The sequence below is a fragment of the Bos mutus genome, chromosome 19 (assembly GCF_027580195.1).
Source record: "Bos mutus isolate GX-2022 chromosome 19, NWIPB_WYAK_1.1, whole genome shotgun sequence".
NCBI classification, from domain to species: Eukaryota; Metazoa; Chordata; class Mammalia; order Artiodactyla; family Bovidae; genus Bos; species Bos mutus.
The window spans coordinates 47,145,998-47,169,508 of NC_091635.1; the positions used below are offsets into that span (position 1 = coordinate 47,145,998).

General features: G+C 52.1%; 2 protein-coding genes across 3 annotated transcripts; one reads left to right on the top strand and one right to left on the bottom strand.

Moving 5' to 3' along the window:
- The first annotated feature begins 1,495 nt into the window (after positions 1–1,495).
- On the top strand, positions 1,496–12,955 carry FNDC8 (fibronectin type III domain containing 8). The gene is made up of 4 exons (XM_005899683.2): positions 1,496–1,704; positions 9,669–10,035; positions 12,034–12,270; positions 12,803–12,955. Exons 1-4 carry the CDS (start codon positions 1,496–1,498, stop codon positions 12,953–12,955), a joined length of 966 nt encoding a protein of 321 aa, XP_005899745.1.
- A 1,844-nt stretch (positions 12,956–14,799) lies between these two features.
- NLE1 (notchless homolog 1) lies at positions 14,800–23,511 on the bottom strand. Of its 2 annotated transcripts, none has more exons than XM_070390465.1 (13): positions 23,470–23,511; positions 23,190–23,333; positions 21,382–21,599; positions 20,741–20,820; positions 19,825–19,901; positions 19,555–19,652; positions 19,028–19,220; positions 18,333–18,468; positions 18,153–18,199; positions 17,247–17,449; positions 15,508–15,667; positions 15,347–15,417; positions 14,800–15,143 (listed from the first exon to the last, which is right to left on the bottom strand). In XM_070390465.1, the coding sequence occupies exons 1-13, from the start codon at positions 23,488–23,490 to the stop codon at positions 15,131–15,133; spliced, it is 1,461 nt and encodes a 486-aa protein (XP_070246566.1). In that variant the 5' UTR covers positions 23,491–23,511; the 3' UTR covers positions 14,800–15,130. The 2 variants fall into 2 exon arrangements, with proteins under 2 accessions (XP_070246566.1, XP_070246565.1); XM_070390464.1 differs by having other exon boundaries at positions 23,464–23,511.

Consider the following 23,511-nt stretch of genomic DNA (forward strand, 5'->3'; position numbering starts at 1 on the left):
CACCTGCCGGCTGCGGCGCGACGCGCGGGCCGGGCGGTCGGGGCGGAGACAGCTAGGGCTGCACGGAGCCAGGCTCCCAGCGCAGAGGTCAACGCGCCTGGCTCGGAGGCTCGGCGCCCGCGTGCGCCTCCTCCTTCTCCTGGGCCACGCCCACCCGGTGCAGCTTTCGGTTCTGAACGCTGGGCCAGAACGTTCGATCAGATCGACCATCTCTACGCCCAGGGACCTACCTGTTAGCGAAGGAAGGCAGTAAAGAGTAAATCAAATAAATCAGATAATTACCGAGATTATGATGGCTGCTAAAAAGCAGCAGAGCACAGAGAGGGCAATCTGCTTCTCTAGTTTCCAAATAAAAGAATTTTTACGTATACAACGATAAAACCCCTGGGTGTATAGAAAAACACACGAATTTCAAACGTCCTTGGCTGGACCTCATCCTCTGGAAGAAAGAAAACTTTACAAGATTAGCTCCGCACAGTCTAGTAAGGTGGTGGTGGTGGTGGTGTAGTCGCTAAGTCGGGTCCGACTCTTGCGACACCATGGACTTGCGAGCCGGCTGGGCTCTTCTGTCCATGGGATTCTCCAGGCAAGAATACTGGAGTGGGTTGCCATCTCTTTCTCCATATAGTGAGGTAGGTGCTATGTTTATCCCTGTTTTACAGATGAGCAAAATGAGGCTTGGAGGTGAAATCATTTGCCAAAGGCTTCACAGCCTATGAAGCTGTGGGCAGAGCTGGGCTGAAGAGCTTTTGCACCCACCCAGGTGCAAAGCCATTGCTGTTTTAACAGCTGCCGGGCTCCTCACCCCCACAAAGTCGTGTGTATGTTTTCCTCCCTGTGACATGGTTTCCCTGGGAACAGAAGCAGCCTCTGGCCCATTTCTGGATGCCTCTGCACCACCCACCATGGTCACTCAATATCTGAAGACACTTGAAGTGGAGGTGGGACAGAATTTAGAATTCCAGCAGTAAAACCTGGGTGTGTGGGCGCTCTGAACTCCATGAGCCATCCCAGCTTTCCCTGTGCCCACACTGCCTCCAGTGTCTGGATATGAAATCTCAGAATTCTATCCGCGAGGTGTCCCACTCCCAGGGATCCAATCCATCCAGTACTGCCTGCCTCCCTCCATGCCCAGGTGCCACTGTCTCACCATCCACCTCCTCCTTCCCAGGGCAGATCGGAAGGGCACAGGTGCTGAGCATTTTGAGATCTTCAGAGAAGAGCAGGGCCGCTGTAACCACAGAGCCTTAGCCCGAGCGATATCGTCAACTATTCTGGGGCTCTGCCTGCTCCTGATGTTGGCCCTGGGCTGCAGCAGCCCCCGGTCAGGGGGGAGGGTAGCCCCTAATTGTTACACTCTGTGATAATTATGAAGTCAGCTCATCGCACCCCATCCCACCGCAACTAAGGCTGTGTCTGCTGCCTCCAGTTTCTCTCTGCTTCCTGTCAGCTTGGTTGTCCTGCATGGTACAGGCTGCGGTCCCAAACAAACTCAATGGCATCAGAGACATTCTACAAAGTGGGAGATGGGGAGGAGGCCATGCTGAAGAAGGAAACCCTCAATGTCTTGAATGCACTTGATCAAATGTCGAAGCCCTTTCCAAACCCCAAGTCAATGAACAGGACCGTCACGACCAAAAGCCTCCCACTTTCCTCAAGGGGCAGTTTGGTGAACTTCTTAGAGGAGGATGCCATCAATCTACCGTAAGACATGAGTCTGGTCCTTTTTTGCTTTCTAAGGCCAGAGCTGGATGGGCGGAGGAGTTGGCGAGAGGGGGAGTGGGGCGCAGGGAAGAGGGTGTTGAAGAGGTGCCACTTCCTTGACTTATCACAGTCGAGACTCCCAGGGAAGAGCACATAAGAGGTTGCCTATGGATTCCTGACCCCAAATCAGTTCTTGGAGGCATGCTGGCCTCCAGCTCTGGGAAGCCTTCTGGGATTAGCTGGAGATGGGTTGGCAGTGCTCATCATCCTGTTTGGTCCTCACCATGAAGCCCCTCTCCTCTCGCCATGGTTCCTTTGCTCATCCTCCCTATGGTGCCTTCACCTGCCTGGTTATGTCCTCCCCCCAACCCCCAGGAACCTGCCTGCCTTCAGACTGAGGTCTGTGTTCCTCCTCAGTGATCACGGGTTTCCTTCACTTCATTTCACAAAACTCTTTGGGCACCTACAAGGTACCTGGTCCAAGGTTAAGTTCTGGGAATGCAGAGCTGGAAAGCAGTTTCTACCTTCAAGGAATTCCCCGCCTGGGGTGTGTGTGTGTGTGTGTGTGTGTGGTTGGGAGTGGGGGGCTGTCAGACAAGAATTGAGGCTATTACAGCATGGTCTGTGCTATGACAGGGACAACTGGAGGAAATAGGGAATTTAGTATAGTGTGGGAGGGGGTGAAGTTAAGGGAGGTTTCGTGGAGGAGGTGACTCTCAGAGGAAGGGAAGGAGTTAGCCAGTGGAGGGACAGAGGGGTGGGTTGACGTGGGCTGAGGGAACTGTCTGTCGGGAAGTTTCACGGGTATGTGACTTATGCAATTAAACACAGCCTGACATTTGGAAGGACCCTGCTTAGTTTAATGGTTGGATGTTACTGTTTTGAAGGTTTTAATAATTTCTGAAGAAGGGACCCCACAAATTATGTAGCTGGTCCTGATGACGTGAAAGGGGATACAGTGGTCACTCCCTTAGGTACCTGTCAGTAAACAGGTATGGCTAAAGTGGCGGATGCAGGTGGGAAACTTCCTGGTATGAGAAAGTCTTAGACTGGGAACCAAGTTTTAATCCAAGTTCTACCACTTAGATATGTGACCATAGACAAGTTCATTAAGATCCGGGACCCTTGGTCCCCACGTTGTAAAACGAGACCAACAGCACCCAGCAGGGCTGCTGTGACGATCACAAGGAGTTTTTCTCCAGCATATAGCCCAATGCCTGGCTGCCCGTTCAGCACTGGTGTTTCCAACAAGTAAATCTTCAATAGACATTCCTTGGGGCTTCCCGGGTGTTACAGTAGCTAAGACTCCATACTCCCAATGCAGAGGGGCCCGGGTGTGATCCCTGGCTGGGAAACTAGATCCCACATGCCACAATAAGAGTCTGCAAGCTGCAATTAAAGACCCCACATGCTGCAACTAAGACCTGGTGCTGCCAAATAAATAATTTTAAAAAATAATTTAAAAAGTAATATAGAGATTCCTAAGAGTTGACTCATTGGAAAAGACTCTGATGCTGGGAGGGATTGTGGGCAGGAGGAGAAGGGGACGACAGAGGATGAGATGGCTGGATGGCATCACCAACTCGATGGACGTGAGTTTGAGTGAACTCCGGGAGTTGGTGATGGACAGGGAGGCCTGGCGTGCTGCGATTCATGGAGTCGCAAAGAGTCGGACACGACTGAGCAACTGAGCTGAACTGAAGGACAGTTTATGGACTTCCCAAGTGGCACCAGTGGTAAAGAACCCACTTGCTAATGCACAAGACATTAAGATTCATGTTCAATCTCTGGGTTGGGAAGATCCCTCAAGAAGGACATGGCAACCCACTCCAGTATTCTTGACCAGAGAATCCTATGGAGAAAGGAGCCTGGTGGGCTATAGTCCTTAGAGTCACAGCGTTGGACACGACTGAAGCAACTTAGCACATAGCACAGGACAATCTATAGTATAACTGACATCCATACCCAGACTCTTCAGCCTACAAAGGGCCTTGGAGGGAGAGTCATCTATTTCAAGTGTCCACCAAGGGCTAGCATAGGAGGTTTGGGCTGATCAGGATTTCGCAGGAGGAGGCTGATAGGGCTGGGGCTCAGGGAGGAAAATTTTGGCCTTGATCAATCAACCTCGAAGCTGGAGGCTGGCTTGGTGTGAGGGATCTAGGGGTATGTGTGGGTCACTGGATCTGGCTAGAGCGGCCGGGGGAGGTGGGGAAGGAAGCAGGGGAGGGGAGCCAGAAAGCACCAGGGGCAGACAGGAGCTGTGTAGCATGGGGCCCGGGAGATCCGGCTTCTGGTTCCAGCTCTGCCATCGACTACCAAGGTGACCTCAGTCAAGGTGCTTGGTGTCCACAGGCCCTATGGCCGCTTTCTCTAGACAGGGCTCTTCCAACTGAGGGCTGTGACCTATGAATGTGTCAGGAACTCATCCTAGTTGATGGAGACTAGTATTACAAAAATGAACTAAATAGAATTTAAATTCCAGAGTACATCACACAGAATAAGTACGGGTTTAGGAAACCAGTTAGTACTGGTTTGTGAAACATTTTAGTTATGTGTGTGTGTGTGTGTGTGTGTGTGTGTGTATACTGGGGTTTCCCAGGTGGTGCTAGTGGTAAAGAACCCGCCTGCCAATGCAGAAGACATAAGAAACTCAGGTTCAATCTCTGGATCGGGAAGATCCCCTGGAGAGGGCATGGTGATCCAATCCAGTATTCTTGCCTGGAGAATCCCATGGACAGAGCATCCTGGCAGGCTACAGTCCATGGGGTTACATACACGCGTGTGCTAGCTTGTCAAGAAATATGTATTTCTTACTTTCAGTTCAGTTGCTCAGTTGTGTCCGACTCTTTGCAACCCCATGGACTGCAGCATGCCAGGCCTCCCTGTCCATTACCAACTCTCGGAGTTTACCCAAACTCATGTCCGTTGAGTCTGTGATGCCGTCCAACCATCTCATCCTCTGTCGTCCCCTTCTTCCACCTTCAATCTTTCCCAGCATCAGGGTCTTTTCAAATAAGTCAGCTCTTTGCATCACGTGGCCAAAGTATAGGAGTTTCAGCTTCCACATCAGTCCTTCCAATGAACACCCAGGACTGATCTCCTTTAGGATGGACTGGTTGGATCTCCTTGCAGTCCCAGGGACTCTCAAGAGTCTTTTCCAATACCACAGTTCAAAAGCATCAATTCTTCAGCACTCAGCTTTCTTTAGAGTCCAACTCTAACATCCATACATGACTACTGGAAAAACCATAGCCTTGACTAGACAGACCTTTGTTGGCAAAGTAATGTCTGCTTTTTTGATGTGCTATCTAGGTTGGTCATAACTTTTCTTCCAAGGAGTAAGCATCTTTTTATTTCATGGCTTCAGTCACCATCTGCAGTGATTTTGGAGCCCAAAAAATAAAGTTAGCCACTGTTTCCACTGTTTCTTCATCTATTTGCCATAAAGTGATGGGACCAGACACCATGATCTTTGTTTTCTGAATGTTGAGCTTTAAACCAACTTTTTCACTCTCCTCTTTCACTTTCATCAAGAGGCTCTTTAGTTCTTCTTCCCTTTCTGCCATAAGGATGGTGTCATCTGCATATCTGAGGTTATTGATATTCCTGCCGGCAGTCTTGATTCCAGCTTGTGCTTCATCCAGCCCAGAATTTTGCATGATGTACTCTGCATATAAGTTAAATAAGCAGGGTGACAATATACAGCCTGGACGTACTCCTTTTCCTATTTGGAACCAGTCTGTTGTTCCATGCCTAGTTCTAACTGTTGCTTCCTGACCTGCATACAAATTTCTCAAGAGGCAGGTCAGGTGGTCTGGTATTCCCATCTCTTGAAGAATTTTCCATAGTATGTTGTGATCCACACAGTCAAAAGCTTTGGCATAGTCAATAAAGCAGAAATAGATGTTTTTCTGGAACTCTCTTGCTTTTTCGATGATCCAGTAGATGTTGGTAATTTGATTGCTGGTTCCTCTGTCTTTTCTAAAACCAGCTTGAACATCTGGAAGTTCACAGTTAACATATTTCTGAAGCCTGGCTTGGAGAATTTTGAGCATCACTTTACTAGCGTGTGAGATGAGTGCAATTGTGTGGTAGTTTGAGCATTCTTTGGCATTGCCTTTCTTTGGGATTGGAATGAAAACTGACCTTTTCAAGTCCTGTGGCTACTGCTGAGTTTTCCAAATTTGCTGACATATTGAGTGCAGCACTTTCACAGCATCATCTTTCAAGATTTGAAATAGCTCAACTGGAATTCCATCACCTGCACTAGCTTTGTTCGTAGTGATGCTTCCTAAGATCTGCTTGACCTCACATTCCAGGATGTCTGGCTCTAGGTGAGTGATCACACCATCATGATTATCTGGGTCATGAAGATCTTTTTTGTACAGTTCTTCTGGGTATTCTTGCCATCTCTTCTTAATATCTTCTGCTTCTGTTAGGTCGATACCATTTCTGTCCTTTATTGATCCCAACTTTGCATGAAATGTTCCCTTGGTATCTCTAATTTTCTTGACGAGATCTCTAGTCTTTCCCATTCTGTTGTTTTCCTCTATTTCTTTGCATTGATCACTGAAGAAGGCTTTCTCATCTCTCCTTGCTATTCTTTGGAACTCTGCATTCAAATGGGTATATCTTTCCTTTTCTCCTTTGCTTTTCACTTCTCTTCTTTTCATAGCTATTTGTAAGGCCTCTTCAGACAGCCATTTTGCCTTTTTGCATTTCTTTTTCTTGGGGATGATCTTGCTCCCTGTCTCCTGTACAATGTCATGAACGTCCGGCCATAGTTCATCAGGCACTCTATCAGATCTAGTCCCTTAAATCTATTTCTCACTTCCACTGTATAATCGTTAGGGATTTGATTTAGGTCATACCTGAATGGTCTAGTGGTTTTCCCTACTTTCTTTCATATAAGTCTGAATGTGGCAATAAGGAGTTCATGATCTGAGCCACAGTCAGCTCCCAGTCTTGTTTTTGCTGACTGTATAGAGCCTCTCTGTCTTTGGCTGCAAAGAATATAATCAATCTGATTTCGGTGTTGACCACCTGGTGATGTCCATGTGTAGAGTCTTCTCTTGTGTTGTTGGAAGAGGGTGTTTGCTATGACCAGTGCGTTCCCTTGGTGGAACTCTATTAGCCTTTGCCCTACTTCATTCTGGACTCCAAAGCCAAATTTGCCTGTTACTCCAGGTGTTTCTTGACTTCCTACTTTTGCATTCCAGTCCCCTATAATGAAAAGGACATCTTTTTTGGGTGTTAGTTCTAAAAGGTCTTGTAGGTCTTCATAGGACCATTCAACTTCAGCTTCTTCAGCATTACTGGTTGGGGCATAGAATTGGATTACTGTGATATTGAATGGTTTGCCTTGGAGATGAACAGAGATCATTCTGTCATTTTTGAGACTGCATCCAAGTACTGCATTTCAACTCTTTTGTTGACCATGATGGCTACTCTATTTCTTCTAAGGGATTCTTGCCCGCAGTAGTAGATATAATGGTCATCTGAGTTAAATTCACCCATTCCAGTCCATTTTAGTTCGCTGATTCCTAAGATGTCGACGTTCACTCTTGCCATCTCCTCTTTGATCATTCCAATTTGCCTTGATTCATGGACCTGACATTCCAGGTTCCTATGCAATATTGTTCTTTACAGCATCAGACCTTGCTTCCATCACCAGTCACATGCACAACTGGGTGTTGTTTTTGCTTTGGCTCCATCCCTTCATTCTTTCTGGAGTTGTTTCTCCACTGATCTCCAGTAGCATATTGGGCACCTACCGACCTGGGGAGTTCATCTTTCAGTGTTCTATCTTTTTCCCTTTTCATACTGTTCATGGGGTTCTCAAGGCAGGAATACTGAAGTGGTTTGCCATTCCCTTCTCCAGTGGACCACATTTTGTCAGACCTGTCCACCATGGCCCTACATGGCATGGCTCATAGTTTCATTGAGTTAGACAAGGCTGTGGTCCATGTGATTAGATTGGTTTGTTTTCTGTAATGGTTTTCAGTCTGTCTGCCCTCTGATGGAAAAGGATAAGAGGCTTATGAAAGCTTCCTGATGGGATAGACTGACTGAGGGAGATACTGGGTCTTGTTCTGATGGGCAGGGCCGTGCTCAGTAAACCTTTCATCCAATTTTCTGTTGATGGGTAGAGCTGTGTTCCCTCCTTCTTACCTTAGTTCAAGGTAAGAAAAAAAAAAAGATTTGAAAGTTAAATTTTTTTGATCCTGTATTTCATCAGCAAAAAATTTTAAAGAGTGGGGAAACATGGGCAAGGTTTTTCTTTGTAACAACCAAGAATTGGTAACAATACAAATATCCATGTAACAGAACACCCTACAACAGTTAAAATGACTGAACCAGAGCAGATTAATCTAAAAATACAATGTTTTAAGTAAGAAAACGGCAAACTGCAAATGAATATGTACTGAATGATACCATTTATTTATATAAAGTTTAAATTATGCAAAATAATAGCATACGTATCTAACAAACCTATAAAAACACATGGGGAATAAGAAACACAAAATTTTAAATTTACTGCTCAGGCTGCTTCTGAGGGAGAGGATCAGGAGAGGGGTAGGGGAGCAGAGTACACAGGGGGCTTTAGTTACACTGAGACAGCTTTAGTTCTGAGTTGGATAGAAGCTAAATGGAAGCTTAATATAATATCATTTTTTCCAGTTTTATTGAGACACAGTTGACATTTAACATTGCATTAGTTTAAAGTATGCAATATCATTTGATAATTGTATGTATTGTGAAATCATTACCCCAGTAAGCTTAGTTAACATCCATCACCACGCAGTTACAAATTTTTGTGTGTGAGATGAGAGCTTTTAAGACCTAATCTCTTAGGAACTTTCAAATGTACAATCCGGTATTGTTCCTTATAGCCACCACTTTGTGCATTGGTTGGGTGGTGGTGGTTTAGTCACTAAGTCATGTCATTTTGTACATTATGTCCGCATGAACTTATTATCCTTGATATCTTGAATGAGTCTGAAATATTTCACAATTTAAAAAAAAAAATTAGAGGACTTCCCTGGTGGCTTAGTGGTAAAGAATCCGCCTGCCAATGCAGGAGACATGGGTTCAATCCCTGGTCCTGGAAGATCCCGCATGGCACAGAGCAGCTAGGCCCATGCACCGCAGTTAATGAGCCTGTGCTGTAGAGCCCAGGAGCTGCATCTGCTGAAGCCCGCGCGTCCTAGATCCTGCGCTCTGCAGCAAGAGAAGCCACCGCATCGAGAAGCCGAGCACCGCAACTAAAGAGTAGGCCCTGCTCTCTGCAACTGCAGAAAGCCTGCGCGGCAGTGAAGACCCAGCACAGCCGAAAATACATAAATAAACACTTTTTTAAAATAAAAAAATTATAAAGGAAGAAAAGTTTTTGAGCATTTACCCCAATAAATATATATTTATCTTTGCTGTTAATTTTACATGCTGTATATTAATACATATTGATAACTGTCATAAAAATCTAAGTAAATAAATGCAGTAATTACATATTAAACAACAGTAAATAAATATTTAATAAAACTTATTATTTTTCTTTTAGATACTTTTAGATATTTTTCCATATCCCAGTAGATCGTTATGGTCATTCCCTGGGGTGTTTGCACCCTACCTTGGAGGAAGGACTTGGAGCTTTAGTGGTGTTTCTAAAAATGTGGTTCTCAGAACACTTGCATCAGAGTCATCTGAGGATCTTATGAAAGATGCTTTAGCAGCTTCCCCAATGCCGTCCCAGCTGGGGACCAGGGACCAGGAATGTGCATTTTGCACTAGTGAGTGTCCCGGTGAGTATGATGAACTGCTGCAGAGCAAGAATGTTCTGAGTGGCTCAAAAGCAGTTGAGGGTATTAGTAAGTCCTGCCCAAGGCCTGCCTGCCGCTGGGAGTCTCCAGGCAGCAGGGGCTGGGGCAGCTGCCTCCATCTATCTCCCCTCTCCCCTCCCCCTCCAGGAAGCACATGCCGGTGGAGGATTCCGAATGCAGCTCCGATGACACCAGCATCTCCCCCATGTCATCCACCTTGTTGAATCCCATCAAGTTGGCCGTGACCCAGCCCAACAGCAGCTTCTTTGCGGGCATGCTGGAGGGCGAGCTGAACAAACTCAGCCTTTCCTCGATAGCCAAGAGCACAGAGAAGGGGCACCTGGCCCTCTGCCCCCAGTCTAAGTCCCAGATGGCCCCTGGGGGCCTGCTGGACCTCGACAACCCTGAGGTGGACACAGACACGTCCTCAACGCCCTCGGAGTCCTCTGTGGTCTTGGATGTGCCGGAGGCACCCTTCATCTGTGAACACACGGTCAGCGACTCCACAGCTGTGGTGCGTTTCCACCCAGATGCATCTGGCAAAGGCTTGATGCCCTCCCTCCCCCACCCCCACATGCCCGGCATTGAGCTGAGCTCACTGGGGAGTGTGTGGATACCTCCTGCCTGCATCCTGAGCTCTAGTGCATGGGTTAGGAGAGAGGGCGTATCTGTAAAGAACTCCAGCTCAAGCTAGAGAAGGTTCAATGCTGTAGGAAAAGTTCAGACCAAGTGCCACTGGGGATTTGGAAGGAAAGAAACGTTACTTCCAGCTGCAGGAGTAAGCTTGGTTGGCGTTCAGTGACATTTGAGCTGGGACACAGAGGTCAGACTTAAACATCTAGAGACCAGGAAAGGCATTCTGTGCAGGGCTGATGCTAGCAAAGGCTCACATATGGGAGAAAACATCCACGTCCTAATTCGGGGTTGCTCACACTTTCCGGCACCTGCAGATCTGATCATCATGTTACCAAGAAGATTCCTCATTCCTTGAGGTTCTGACATAGTAGGTCTGGGGTGGGGTCTGAGACTCTGCATTGCTAACACATTCCCAGGTGGTGCTGATGGCCCACAGACCACATGCTGAGTAGCATTGTTCTGGATACAGGAAGGGAACAGCAGGAGGGGGTCATTTTCCAGAGGTCCTGTGATGTTAGGTTGCTGCTGCTGCTGCTAAGTCGCATCAGTAGTGTCCGACTCTGTGCAACCCCATAAACAGCAGCCCACCAGGCTCCTCTGTCCCTGGGATTCTTCAGGCAAGAACACTGGAGTGGGTTGCCATTTCCTTCTCCAATGCATGAAAGTGAAAAGTGAAAGTGAAGTTGCTCAGTCGTGTCTGACTCTTAGTAACCGCATGGACTGCAGTCTACCAGGCTCCTCTGTCCATAGGATTTCCCAGGCAAGAGTACTGGAGTGGGGTGCCATTGCCTTCTTCAAATGTTAGGCTACTGTATGGATTTTTCAGTAAGCAAAGAGGACCAGCTCTGTGCAGAGTTTTGTATCAGGTGAGAGATGCGATATGAGTTACATATTGGAAAATACCATCTGGTGGCTCAAACAGTAAAGAGTCTGCTTGCAATGTAGGAGACCCGGGTTCGATCCCTGAGTCGGGAAGATCCCCTGGAGAAGGAAATGGCACTCCACTCCAGTACTCTTGCCTGGAAAATCCCATGGATGGAGGAGCCTGGTGGGCTACAGTCCATGGGGTCGCCAAGAGTCAAATATGACTGAGTAACTTCACTTACTTTGGAAGATAAATCTGGAAGGACCATTGTTGGATAGGCCAGTGCAGTGTTTCTCAAAGTGTGGTCCCCAGACCACCAGTAGCATCTGCATCATATGGCACCTTGTTAGAAATTTAAATCCTTGCTTTCCCCACCCTCCTGATCGGGCCTGCTGAATCAAACTGGGCACAGGGGCCAGCGGTCCTTGTTTTAACAAGTCCTCTGGGGTATTCTGATGCACACCAACGTTTGAGAGCCACTAGCCTAGATGGAGGAGACACTGGAAACAGGAGACAAGGCAAGTGACATCAGGGCCAGGAATCTGCAGTGTTAGAAAAGCCCTCTGCAATCCTTAGTCTGGCTTGGCAGCCATGGCTGTAGTACAAAGTGGACTCAGGAGAGACGGGTCTGAACCTTGACTCTGGCACTTTGCTGTGTGGCCATGGGCCGGACACTTGCTCTCTCTGAACTTGTAACCTCATCTGCAGTGAGTGAGGTGGATGAGATGATTGCTAAGGTCCCTTTCAACGGACACACAGTCTATAGAATATGGAGTTGAGGGTACCCCCTGAGGTTGGTGCGGCTGCCCAGGGAGAATGGCTCAGGCTTTGGGCTGGTGGGGCCTCATCTAACGTGGGGTATGCCTACCACCCTCAGACACACCTGCCTCAGCTCCAGCGGGAGCAGGGATGGGATTGGGGTCTTCTGACCCACATTGCAGAGGGGCTGGTGGGGTGGTAAGGGGAGGCCAGGCCAGGTCTGAGGAAGCCTTGGGGGTTCTCTCCTCCTAGATTTCCTGGACCTACGCCCCTGGCAAGCAGCAGGTCAGTTTCTACCAGGTCCTGTTACAGGAGGTGGTCAGGAAAAACAGCGGCGAGACGCCCAAGGCGAAGAACCGCCCCTGGATCTTCAATAAAATCCTGGGCACCACTGTCAAGCTGATGGAGCTGAAGCCGAACACGAGTTACTGCCTCACCGTCCGCGCAGCTAACACCGCTGGGGTGGGGACGTGGTGCAAGCCCTACAAAGTGAGCCATGGGAGAAGAGGGGCCCAAGGGTCAGGGACCCTAGAGGTTGGGAACACCCCTGTACCCCCAGGACCTCTCCTGCTGGCTTTCCCTCTCCCTGGGCAGATAAGCCTCAGTTCCAGGCTGTTCTCCTTGGAGAGGGTTAAGGAGTAAGTCACTTTGGGGCCCCCTGGAAACTGACCTGTTCATTCATCCCTAATGTGTGTCTCTCAAAGCCAGTGGCTTCTGGATTCTTCAACTTAGTTATCAATGATTGTGATGGGTTGGGAAGTCAAGGGCACTGCGGGGAAAAAAAGAGGGAAGAGGCTAATGGGGTACAAAGCAGGGAAGAGCCTGGGGGTGGCAGGGCAGGCCTGAGTAGACACTGCTGAGCTTGGAAACAGCACACAACCGGGGAGAAACAGATGTCAGTGAGTAGGCTGGTAGGGCACTCGGAGACCCCTTCACAGACAGACGAGGGGGTGGCGGTGTGGAAGAGGTGAAGCCAGGGTCAGCTCTGCCAAGGGGTTCTGAGGACTTTTTTTTCTTTCAGTTTGCAACCGTGGCCACTGACTTGAACAGCTTCCCCGAGAACAACCCCATCCAGATTACCGTGCAGCGCAAGGAGCCCCAGCGGAAGACCGTGTCCCTCGGGCTGGAGGACATGCGCAGGCTCGAAGATCTGGAACACCTCTTTCCCTACTAAGGGGGAGGGTCCCAGGAAGCCCCTCACCCACCTTCAGCTTCGGCCCAGGGTCCTCAGCAGTCAGAACCACGAGATATACCACCAGCCCCGAGCCAGGGAACCACTGAGCACCCTGCTGGTTCCGGGCCTGGGGCCAAGGTTAGAGGGGAGCTCCACTCACCCGGAGCCTCTGCAGGCCAGGCCAGATCAGCCTCCACTGCCCGTAGCTGCTAGGCTTCCTTCCCCAGATCTGGGCTGGTCCAGGTCCCTCATTAAAACCTGCAGGTCACCCAGCACCCTGAGATTCTGCTTTGTGCCACTGACGGCCTCAGCTGGGCCGCGGACCCTCACCCTTCTGGCTTCTGCCAGGACCAAGAGTCCAGGTGGGTCAGGGGGACACGGGGTCATGAGATGCCATCGCCCTTTCCCCGTGAGAGAAAGAGACGGTCCCCAAAGACTACAGCGCTCGCCAGGAAAAACAGTGATGCTGGACACAGGCAGTGACAGCCTGCAGTCAGCCCGACCTGAGCCTGGGGGGACATGGGGCAAAGTGCCCAAGCTCTGAGGGGAGGGTTTAATCCCTTCTGTCTCACCTTGGCTCTTCCTGGATGTGATGGCTCAGACAAACCACTTACGCTTCTGGGGCTGAATTTCCTCATCAAAAATACGGGGATGTGGGACTTCCTGGCGGTCCAGTGGTTAAGACGCTGCGCTTACAATGCAAGGCGTGAGGGTTCAATCCCTGCTGTGTGCCGTGGCCAAAAAAATAAGGTTGGGGGGGTGGTGGCGACAGCACAGAAACCTGCTTTACTTGGCTTTAGCCAGCATTTCCCAAGCTGTTGACGACAGAATCCCCATCCTCTCCTGTGTGAATTACATTCATCACGTGTCCAAAGAATACTAAGGAAGGCTAGAAACCTATTTGGCTCTTTGATTCTTCACATCTGTACCCCGCCCTGGGGACGTGGCACAGTCCTTCCAGGCACGGCTGCAGGGTCACTGTGAGGCTCAAGTGAGAGCCCAGCAGCAGAGAGCGTGGCACAGAGTGGGGCCTCAGAGCCTGTCGCCTCCCTTCAGCCCACACGTAGTCCCACTGCAGAGACCAGGCAGGTGGAAGCCGAGAACCAGAGCCAGGCAAGGTGCAAAATCATAAAAGCACAGATGTGGGTGGGGAGGGTGAGGAGGACCAAGAAGTCAAAAAAGGCTGTGGCCCCGAGTGCTCTGTACAAGGATGGCTGGAATTCAACCCGGGTAGAGGCACCTGGTCCTGGAAGAAGAGTGGGGGCAAGACCTCGGTCCAAGGTCTCAGCACGTCCTGGTGGGGGTTCCCTTCACCCTGTGAGTCTTTGGGGGGCAGAGAGCCACCCTCCCCATCACACCATCCCCACTTCTGCCTGAGCCTGCACCACCACACAGCCCATTAGGGGGAGCCCTCAGGGACCGCCTCTCTGAACCCAGAGAGCCCAGTGACACTGAATGAGGTCAGGGAAAGCACCCCAGAGCAGCGGGCTGGCACAAGTCCCCGTGATGGTCTCAGCGTCCTCTCTCTGTGCTGTCCAGACCAGGAAGTAGCCTCGAGCTAGTGTGACAACTGCATTTCTAACTGGGCTGAATTCTAGTTCATGCAAACAGCTACACATGGCTCGTGCTGCCAGAAGGGACAACACAGCCTTAAGAGCCTCCTCTAGCTACTACGAGACAGGCCTCAGCGCGTCACCCCAGCCTCTCCCTCGTAGGCACGGTGGCAAGAAAGGAAAGACCGCTTCCTGCTCAGCATGGTACTGGAGTAGCCCAGAGGGAGGGGCTACACAAACTGACCCAGCATAGACCCCTGGGCATCGAAGACAGGAATCGTAACCCAAACACACAAAATATAAGTTATTTATTTGGTCACAGAATCCGGGGCCTGACCCTGAAGAGAGACAGCATTTAGAAAAGGCAGCAGCTGGTCATCGCCCAGCCTTCTGCTGCCCATGCTCGTGCTAGCGAGGTACCGAGTGATGGCCGATGACTGGGGTCAGTGATGACCTCCTGCGACCTTTGACCTGTTCTGCGGAGGGACCCCCGTGGGGTCTGACCGAGGACAGCAGGTCACGCTCATTCTCAAGGCCATCACGCAGCCTGAGGCCTCCCATCAGAGCAGGCAGCGGGCAGAAGCTGAGTCCAGATGGGGATCCCAGAGACCTGGGGGGCTTCTCATCTCCTCCATCTGTGAACAAAGGCAGGGAATGGGATGGGGACCCCAGCTCAGGAAAGAAAGGCACTGCACAGTCCCAGGAGCCCACGATGGGGGCGAGCCTGGGCAGGTGGAGAGCCCGTGGAGCTCTCCACCACGGGGAATGACCACGAGGGCAAGGGCAGGAGAGCCAAGCACACCGGCCGCCACTGCACCCCCCACACCCCGAAACTCACATCCGGAGGCACTTGTCCTTCCCACCACTGGCCACTCTCTGGCCATCGGGACTCCAGTCGACAGCGTATACCTAAACGGGAGGGGGACAGTGGTGCAGTGAGCAGGGTTGGGGTCAGGGGCAGGCTTCAGTCCCTGCTCAGCCCACGAGGGTTGGCCGCACCTCGTCCGCATGGCCCGGCAGGTCCGTGGACAGCTTCTGGGCCTTCACGTCCCACACTTTGAGCGTGCTGTCGCTGCTGCCGCTGACCAGGAGCCGGCTGTCGGCCGACCACGCGATCTGGTACACGGCAGCCACGTGGCCGCGCAAGGAGGCCAGGTACCTAGGCCGGGGAGAGCAATGAGGATGGATGTGAGATCTTGGGACACGTCTGAAGGGTGCTCGAGGCCCCCGGCAGTCGTTCTCAACTGTGGCTGCATGTCAGGATTACCTGGGAACCCATATAAAATCTCCCTGCCTGGCCCCCACCCCGGACCAATTTAACCTCTGCTGGTCATTGCGATTTTGTAAAACTGCTTCTAGGATGCTTCTTGCCGGGCCTCCACGCTTGCTCAACTTCGCAAGCCTTGGACTCCAATGCTCCCGTCTCTTGGCCCGTCTGCACGACACCCCCCGCTCTGCCCAGCCCAGCAGGTGCCTGCTGACAGGTGGCGTGAAGGAACAGTGGGCTGGGCCACTGGGACCTGGTCGGGACAGACTGACTGTGTCTGCTGGTGCAAGTCATTGGGCCTGAGACTGTTTCCTTGTCTTAAAAAGGAGCTGCGGACTTCCCTGGGGTCCAGTGGTTGAGAATCCACCTTCTAATGCAGGCGACTCAGGTTTGATCCCTGGTGGGGAATTAAGATCCCACATGCCACGGGGCAACTGAGCCCACGTCTGCAAGTAGAGAAGGCCACATGCCGAAATGAAGACCCCTCACGCTGCAACTAAGACCCAACCCAGCCAAGTAAATGAATTAACCAAATAGCCTATTTCACAGGGCTTTGGTGTGGAGATACACAGAGATGGACACACAAGTCCCCCTTTGGCCTCAGGAGTGTTTCCCTGCTCCTTCCCCAACCCACGCCTCGACCTCTCCTCCTATCAACTGCGAGGGCCCTGTGCCTCGTCACACCACTGCTTCTCAGACCTGAAAGGTGACCTTAAACGGCGGGTTCTGATCCCCAAGCTCTGGGCTGGGGGGCCCAGGGTTCTGCAATTCCATCAAGCTCCCAGACAGGTAACGCACTGTCTGATCTGTGGACTCCACTGTAAGGAGGGCCAGATGACAACCAGACCACAAACCTACATTATCTGCTGCATCCCCGGCCCTTGGCCAGCTTTCAGACCATTTCTCTCCCTAGGCATACAATGAACTAGCCATTCTCAGCACCCGCTTAGTGAGGGTGCTGAACACACTGCCTCGTTCAATCCTTGTGATAAGGCTGAGAGGTGAGGGGTCTGCACACTCGGAAGAGGAAACAGAGGCTCAGAAAATCCAGGGACTCCCCTGGTGCTCCAGTGGTTAGGAATCCGCCTGCCAACGCAGGGGATGGGTTTGCATCTTTCCTTGTGTGGGAAGATCCCACATGCCTCGGGGCAGCTAAGCCCACCCCGCGCACCGCAACTACTGCGCCTGCCCACCTAGAGCCTTCTCTTGTTGCTTCCCAACAAGAGAAGCCACTGCAATGAGAAGCCCACACGCCACAATTAGAGCGTGGCCCCCGCTCACTGCAACTAGAGAAAGCCCGTGAGCAGAAACGAAGATCCAGCAGAGCCAAAAATAAAAACAAAATAAATGAAAATTAAAAAAAAAAAAAAAATCGAACTGCTTGCCAGAGCCACACAGCTAGAAAGCAGCAGAGCCGAGCTCCTTCCGGAGGGGGAGCGCCCCTCCTCCCGGGCCCACGCCCCCCACTCACTTGCCGGTCCTGCCGTCCCACAGCTTGATGGACTTGTCGAAGGAGGCGCTGGCGATGACACGGGAGTCTGGGGAGAAGACCACCTGGTTGATGAGGGCCTGGTGGCCCGTCATCCGTGCCAGGGGCTTCTTGTCCTCTGCCGGGGACCACAGGAACAGGGTGAAGTCATCTGAGCCAGACACCAGCCTCTCTGGGCCCCGGCCCTGCAGCAGCAAGGACACGCACATGGTCTCAGGGAGGAGACCCGACCTCAGAGGCGGACACAGCACCGTCTGCTCAATCATGGGCTCGTAACCACCGGACCGCCAGGGAAGTCCCCGCCATGGTATCTTAACAGGAGGCCGGGTTTGCTATGTGGGCTTGTGTACGTGCCTGTCTGTACTGTGTGGTGTGCACACACACGTGTGTGTGAAGTCTCGGAAAGGACACACGAGACACTGGGAGCACTGGATGCTTCCAGAAGGAGCCACAGAGATGAAAGGCTCTCCACCATCTATTTTTTGTGTGTTCTTTGAACCCTAGACTATCTGAATGTGTTACTGAAACTAAATGGAATTTTAAACAGAGAGGGACTTCTCGTGTCCAGTGATTAGGACTCCATGTTCCCAATGCAGGGGACAGGAGGTCTATCCCTGGCTGGGGAACTACCAGCCTGAATTCCGAGGCCAAAATAAATAAACAGAGGTACCTTAGAATTACAAATAAATAGATAAGCAAAAAAAAAAAAAACCCAAAGTGAAATAAACTGATCCACAGCGCACTAAGGTTTTAGAATTGTAAAGGAAGAACTTTGGGGGAACGGTACATTCTGTACTGGGGCTACAAGGGAGAGGGGCCTGAGCCTGTGCAGGGTTTGGGGGACGAGGAGAAATCCCACATGGAGTTGGGGGTGCTGGGGACGCTCACCCGCACGAGGTTGTAGCGGCTCAGGGCCCTCTCCTTCAACTCCTGCACTGTGTCCAGGCACCAAAGGAAAGAAGGAACAAGGCTGATGAGAAAATTCAACATGGACAGCAAGCACCCCCCACCCGGCCGAGGCTGGCCCCTCACACGTGAAGCCCTCCCTGCCTCCTTCCGCTCACTCACAGGACCCTCGGAGGTCTTGGGCGTTCACTGAGGCCTCGGCGGGCTCAAAGGCCCCTGTGCGGAGGGCGTAGTCGGTGCTGAGGGCCATGGTGTTCACCCAGTGGCCGTGGCCTTGCAGAGTCCGGCACAGCACGCCCTAGGGTGGACGGAGACAGGTCAGATGCTCACAGAGCACTCTGCACCCCAGGAACGTGAATGTCCAGGTCAGCCCCAGAAGATGGGGGGTGGCCCACAGGACTCTGAAGCAGGGCCCTCATTCACTGTGATCCAAATCAAATCAAATCACTGTGATCTGAATCAAACCACCCATCAGATCACTCATCGTGATCTGAATCAAAACTCGAACCCTCTGGGTTCAAGTCTCTCATTTGTGAAACGAGGGCATGAGCCCAGATCAATGTTTCTGAAAATATGTTTCACAGAAAAGACATGTCAGGAAAAAAGGGCTCTAGTCCAGTAAGTTTGCGATACAGCAGGCCTGATAAACCTAAATAGGCTTCCGACAGCAGGAAATTCCAGAGCCTGACCACGCTCAGGGGCCCTGGACTCTCCGCTGTAACGCAGCACTGACCCCAGGACCCACTGTTCAGAAGCACTTCCCTGACCAGTTCCCGGAACAAGTTCAGGAAACACTGGTTCGACATCCCTGACCCGCGATTTCCCCAGTCTGGTTCTGGACCCCTCCCAGCTCTTACATCATGAGCCCTCCAGACTTTGATGGTGCGGTCCTGGGAGGCCGAGTAGAGAAGTCCGTCCCCTCCCCACCGGAGACAGGTGACTGACTGCGTGTGCCCGGTGAGGATGCGCTCGCAGCGGCCCGCAGTCGTGTCCCAGACCCGCACACTGCCGTCCTTGGAGCTGCTGGCCACGTAGCGACACTCGGGGTTGCTGGGGAGGAAGAGATGGGTCCTCACTTCTGAGTGGGCAATGCCTGTCTTCCCATGCTGTCTCCTGATGCCCAGCTCGAAGGCCGGGGATAGCGTCTCGACGGCTTCCTGACCCCACCATCCGGTGGCTGCAAGGTGGCTCTCAGTCCCGTGACGAGCGCCCACCACCCCCCACCCACGGGTGCAGACGACCTTCCCCACCGCCTGCCATGCTGTCACTGCCAGTCAGAGCCCCTACCCTGTCCCCTAAGACTCCTCTTAGGCGAGTCTTAAGGGGCGGGGTACAGCTTTGAACCCCTGGCTTCTCATTCACCCCAGTTGTCAGTGTCACTTACGCATGGAGGGGCTCCCAGCTCAGGGCTGTGATCCACTTGCTGTGGCCAGTGAGCGCCCTGCCCACTTGCTTCCCTGTGCTTGGGTCCCACAGGAGAATCTGCGGGACAGAAGCTCATCAAATAACCCTCCCCAACCTTCCCCTAGCCCCACCCAGGGTCCCCCGCCCACTGCCCCAGCCACCCCTCCCTGAAGACCCCAGAACCTCATTCTGAGGTACTCCCAGGAAGGGACTCCAGGGTCCCCACCTAAGTACCCCAAGCATCATCTACCTGGCCATTCTTACAGCCTGAAGCCAGCTTCTTGCCATCTGGGGACCAGGATATGCTCAGGACCCAGTGTCTGTGTCCTGGGAAGACAGGGAGGGGAGAGAGGGGGGCCACACCTGTCTTTATCCCAAACGCTCAGCAATGCCCGGCACACTGCAGAAAGTGCTATTTGCCACATAGTTAGCTGCCAAATAAATGAATGCTCAAACACTGATCGAAGAGATGAGACTCCCCAGGCAAATGGCAAACCCTCCCCAAGTGCTAGAGCCATGCAGCTGCTGCACAGATAACACCGCCACTTTCTAATGGTTCCTCACGTGCCACGTGATATAAAATTCTTGCACATGTCAGCCCTTACAATTCTCACGATAGCTCTAGAGTATGGAGCAAAGTGAGAAGTATCACCCCCATTTTCCAGATGAGAAAACTGAAGCTTAGAAAGGAAGCGAGGCCTACACAAGGTCACCTCACTAGTGTGAGGCTCCCGGGCCAGCAGCATCAGCACCACCTGGGAACTTGAAATGCAAATTCTCAGGCCACATCCCAGACTGGAGGAGACAAAAATTCTGGGGGTGGGACCCAGAAACCTGTATTTTAACAAGCCCTCTAAGTAATTCTGATGCATGTTCAAGTTTGAGAACTACTGTGGCAGAGACCGGACTTAAGCCCAGTTCTCCTTGCTACCAGCCAGACAGTCCCTGCCCGCATCCTCCCGCTGACTTTTGGGTCCAGTCTCTGCTTGTTTGTAAGTGGCTGGTGGGGCTCAAGGGTAAGGTCTCCACCTAGGAACCGGCAACCGCTAACTGGATGTTAAGAGGCTGGAATGTGCTCTGGGCCTCCCAGGAACTAGAGAGCTGAACGAATCACCCGCCTGCCTCTGTATCAACACCGCTCTGCGGGTAACCGCGTGCGTACCGACCCTGGCATGTGAAGTGTGGCGTCTCAGTGCTGAGATCCCAGAAGCGAACTGTCGTGTCTCCGGAGCCACTGGCCAGGTACCTGGGGAAGAAGAGGGGCGGCCTGACCTCTGCACTGGGGACATGGGGCTGGGTTGGGCCCCACCCAAAACACTGCACTCGTACATTCCCGCGGCCTATTCAACTGTCTTCTGGGAACAGAATCTGGGAGTGGAAATTTCTCTCTCTTCTGAAAAGAAGAACTATAACACACAGGCCATCTGGGAGAAAGGAATGGCCACAGCCATAACCAGTTAAAGCTTCTCAGAGGACTGTGAGAAGCAAATAAACTCTGTTTCTCAGAGGAACAACTGACTCAGAGAGGTTAAGTGACCTGCCCAGGTCACACAGCAAGGAAGGGGCAGAGGTGAGCTTGCAGCTCAGCTCTCCTGAGAGCAAGTCCAGGAAGGGCTCCTCCAAGGCAGGTATCCTTGGCCTTTGGGGACAAAATTTCAGTGGGCGAGTCACTTACTTACACCCTGAGCCCAGAGCTTGGGTCAAGGAAAGGCAGCCAGAGGCCCCACTGAGCATAACTTGGGGGTCCCCCCACCCCAGCCAACAGCTGCATCCACACTCCCCTCCATGACTCTGCTGCTGTCCTTACTTTCCCGTGGGGCTGAAGGCCACGGAAATGACCGCCTCACTGTGACCCTCCAAGGAGCTGGTGCAGCGGGTCACAGCGCGAACCCTGAAGATAGCTTGTGGCTGGTAAATGATGTCCAAGACCTTCTCTGTCTCCACCGCCTGGGACTCCAGCGTCCTCCCCAGCGAGGAGACGATCTCCGCATCATGCACATAGAAAGCCAGTGGCAGGGGATCCTCCTGGAGGACAACAGCAAAGGGAACACCCCTATCAAAGGACGGGCAGGGTAGCCTCCACCGGGGGACCCTCCCCTCCCCACCCTCTGCAAGCTGTGTGCAGGCAAAGCCTTCTTTTCAGCCACCCTGCTTGGGACACCCCCATTATTCCCCATTGAGCAAGACCTTTTTAGTCCTTCAAAATCAACTCCAGAATATTTACAAACCATTTTAGAATCCTTTATCTGCATCTCACAACTACCCTGACAGATAGGCACTCATACTGAAAAAACAGAGCAACCAAGTGATCAGCCCAATGTCCTACTGCTAATGACTAATTCAGGTTCTTCAGACAGAAGTCCAGGATTAGAATTAGTATACAGCATTTAAGGCATTTTCTAAACCACCACACCAGGCTCTATAATGTGTAAGAAGCATCCAAAAAGCTGATTGAAAATGCAGACTCTCTGCTTCACCCCTGGGTCCGGTGTAGTTAAGTGTAGGGTGGGGTCCAGGTACTGCATTTTTAAGCAACTTCCCCCACCTCCAACCTTGATGTTGTTCAGTTGCTAAATCCTGTCTGACTCTTTGGGCCTCCATGGACTGTAGCCCGCCAGGCTCCTCTGCTCTTGGAATTCTCCCAAGCAAGAATACTGGAGTGGGTTGCCATCTCCTTCACCAGGGGGTCTTCCAGACCCAGGGATCGAACCAGTGTCTCCTGCACTGCAAGCCAATTCTTTACCACTTTGTCACCAGAGAAGCCCACCTCCAATAGAGGGCAGCATTTTGATAAACACTAGCAGCTTAGAGCGGAGAAGGCAATGGCATCCCACTCCAGTGTTCTTGCCTGGAGAATCCCAGGGACGGGGGAGCCTGGTGGGCTGCCGTCTATGGGGTCGCACAGAGTCGGACACGACTGAAGTGACTTAGCAGCAGCAGCAGCAGCAGCTTAGAGGAAATCAGTCCTGAATATTCATTGGAAGGACTGATGTTGAAGCTGAAACTCCAATACTCTGGCCACCTGATGCGAAGAACTGACTCATTTGAAAAGACCCTGATGTTGGGAAAGATTGAAGGCGGGAGGAGAAGGAGACGACAGAGGATGAGCTGGTTGGATGGCATCACCGACTCAATGGACATGAGTTTGAGTAAACTCCGGGAGTTGGTAATGGACAGGGAGGCCTGGGGTGCTGCGGTCCATGGGGTCCCAAAGAGTCGGACACGACTGAGCTGACTGAGCAGCTTAGGAGAGAAGTTTTGAGTCTGACGTTTGAGTTCCAACTCCATTATCTACCACCTACGGCGCAGCATCTTACACACAATCGAATGATCGTAGGCAACAATGTAAAATGAGGTTAGTTAATGACAACGGGGAGACAGTGCGGGGCTGCGACAAGGAATCACTGTGATGATGCGCCCAATGTGTTCAAAACGCGCGGTCTCTCCGCAGGTGGGCCCTGAAGGTGGGCGTGTAAATCGCTCACTCGAATCACATCTTCCGACCCTCCCCAAAGGTAGACCGCAAGGCCGGGTTGTCAGCACTTCGGGGGAGCGGTGGGGGCCCTGGTACCCAAGACCTTCGGCCTCCCGATCCCCCGCGTGCCCGAAGCTCACCTGGGCCAGTAGAGCGTTGCACACGAGCTGCAGCTTGTCCGGGGTGATGTCCACGGGCACGTCGAACGGCGAGCCCAGCAGCTGCCCGCCCTCATCCTGGAACTGCACGAGCAGCCGCTGCACATCGCGCGTCGCCGCCTCGTCCTGTGCGGACAAGCGCGGTGGGCGTCACTCCCGCGCCTCGGTTACCCGAGGGCCCCCACTCCCGCCTCCCTACGGCCTCGGGAAAGCCGGCGGGAGAGCCCGTCCGCGGGCCCCGCCCGCACTCACGCACACCCACCGCCGCCGCCGCCGCCGCCATCCTGCGTCCCCACGTGGAGGA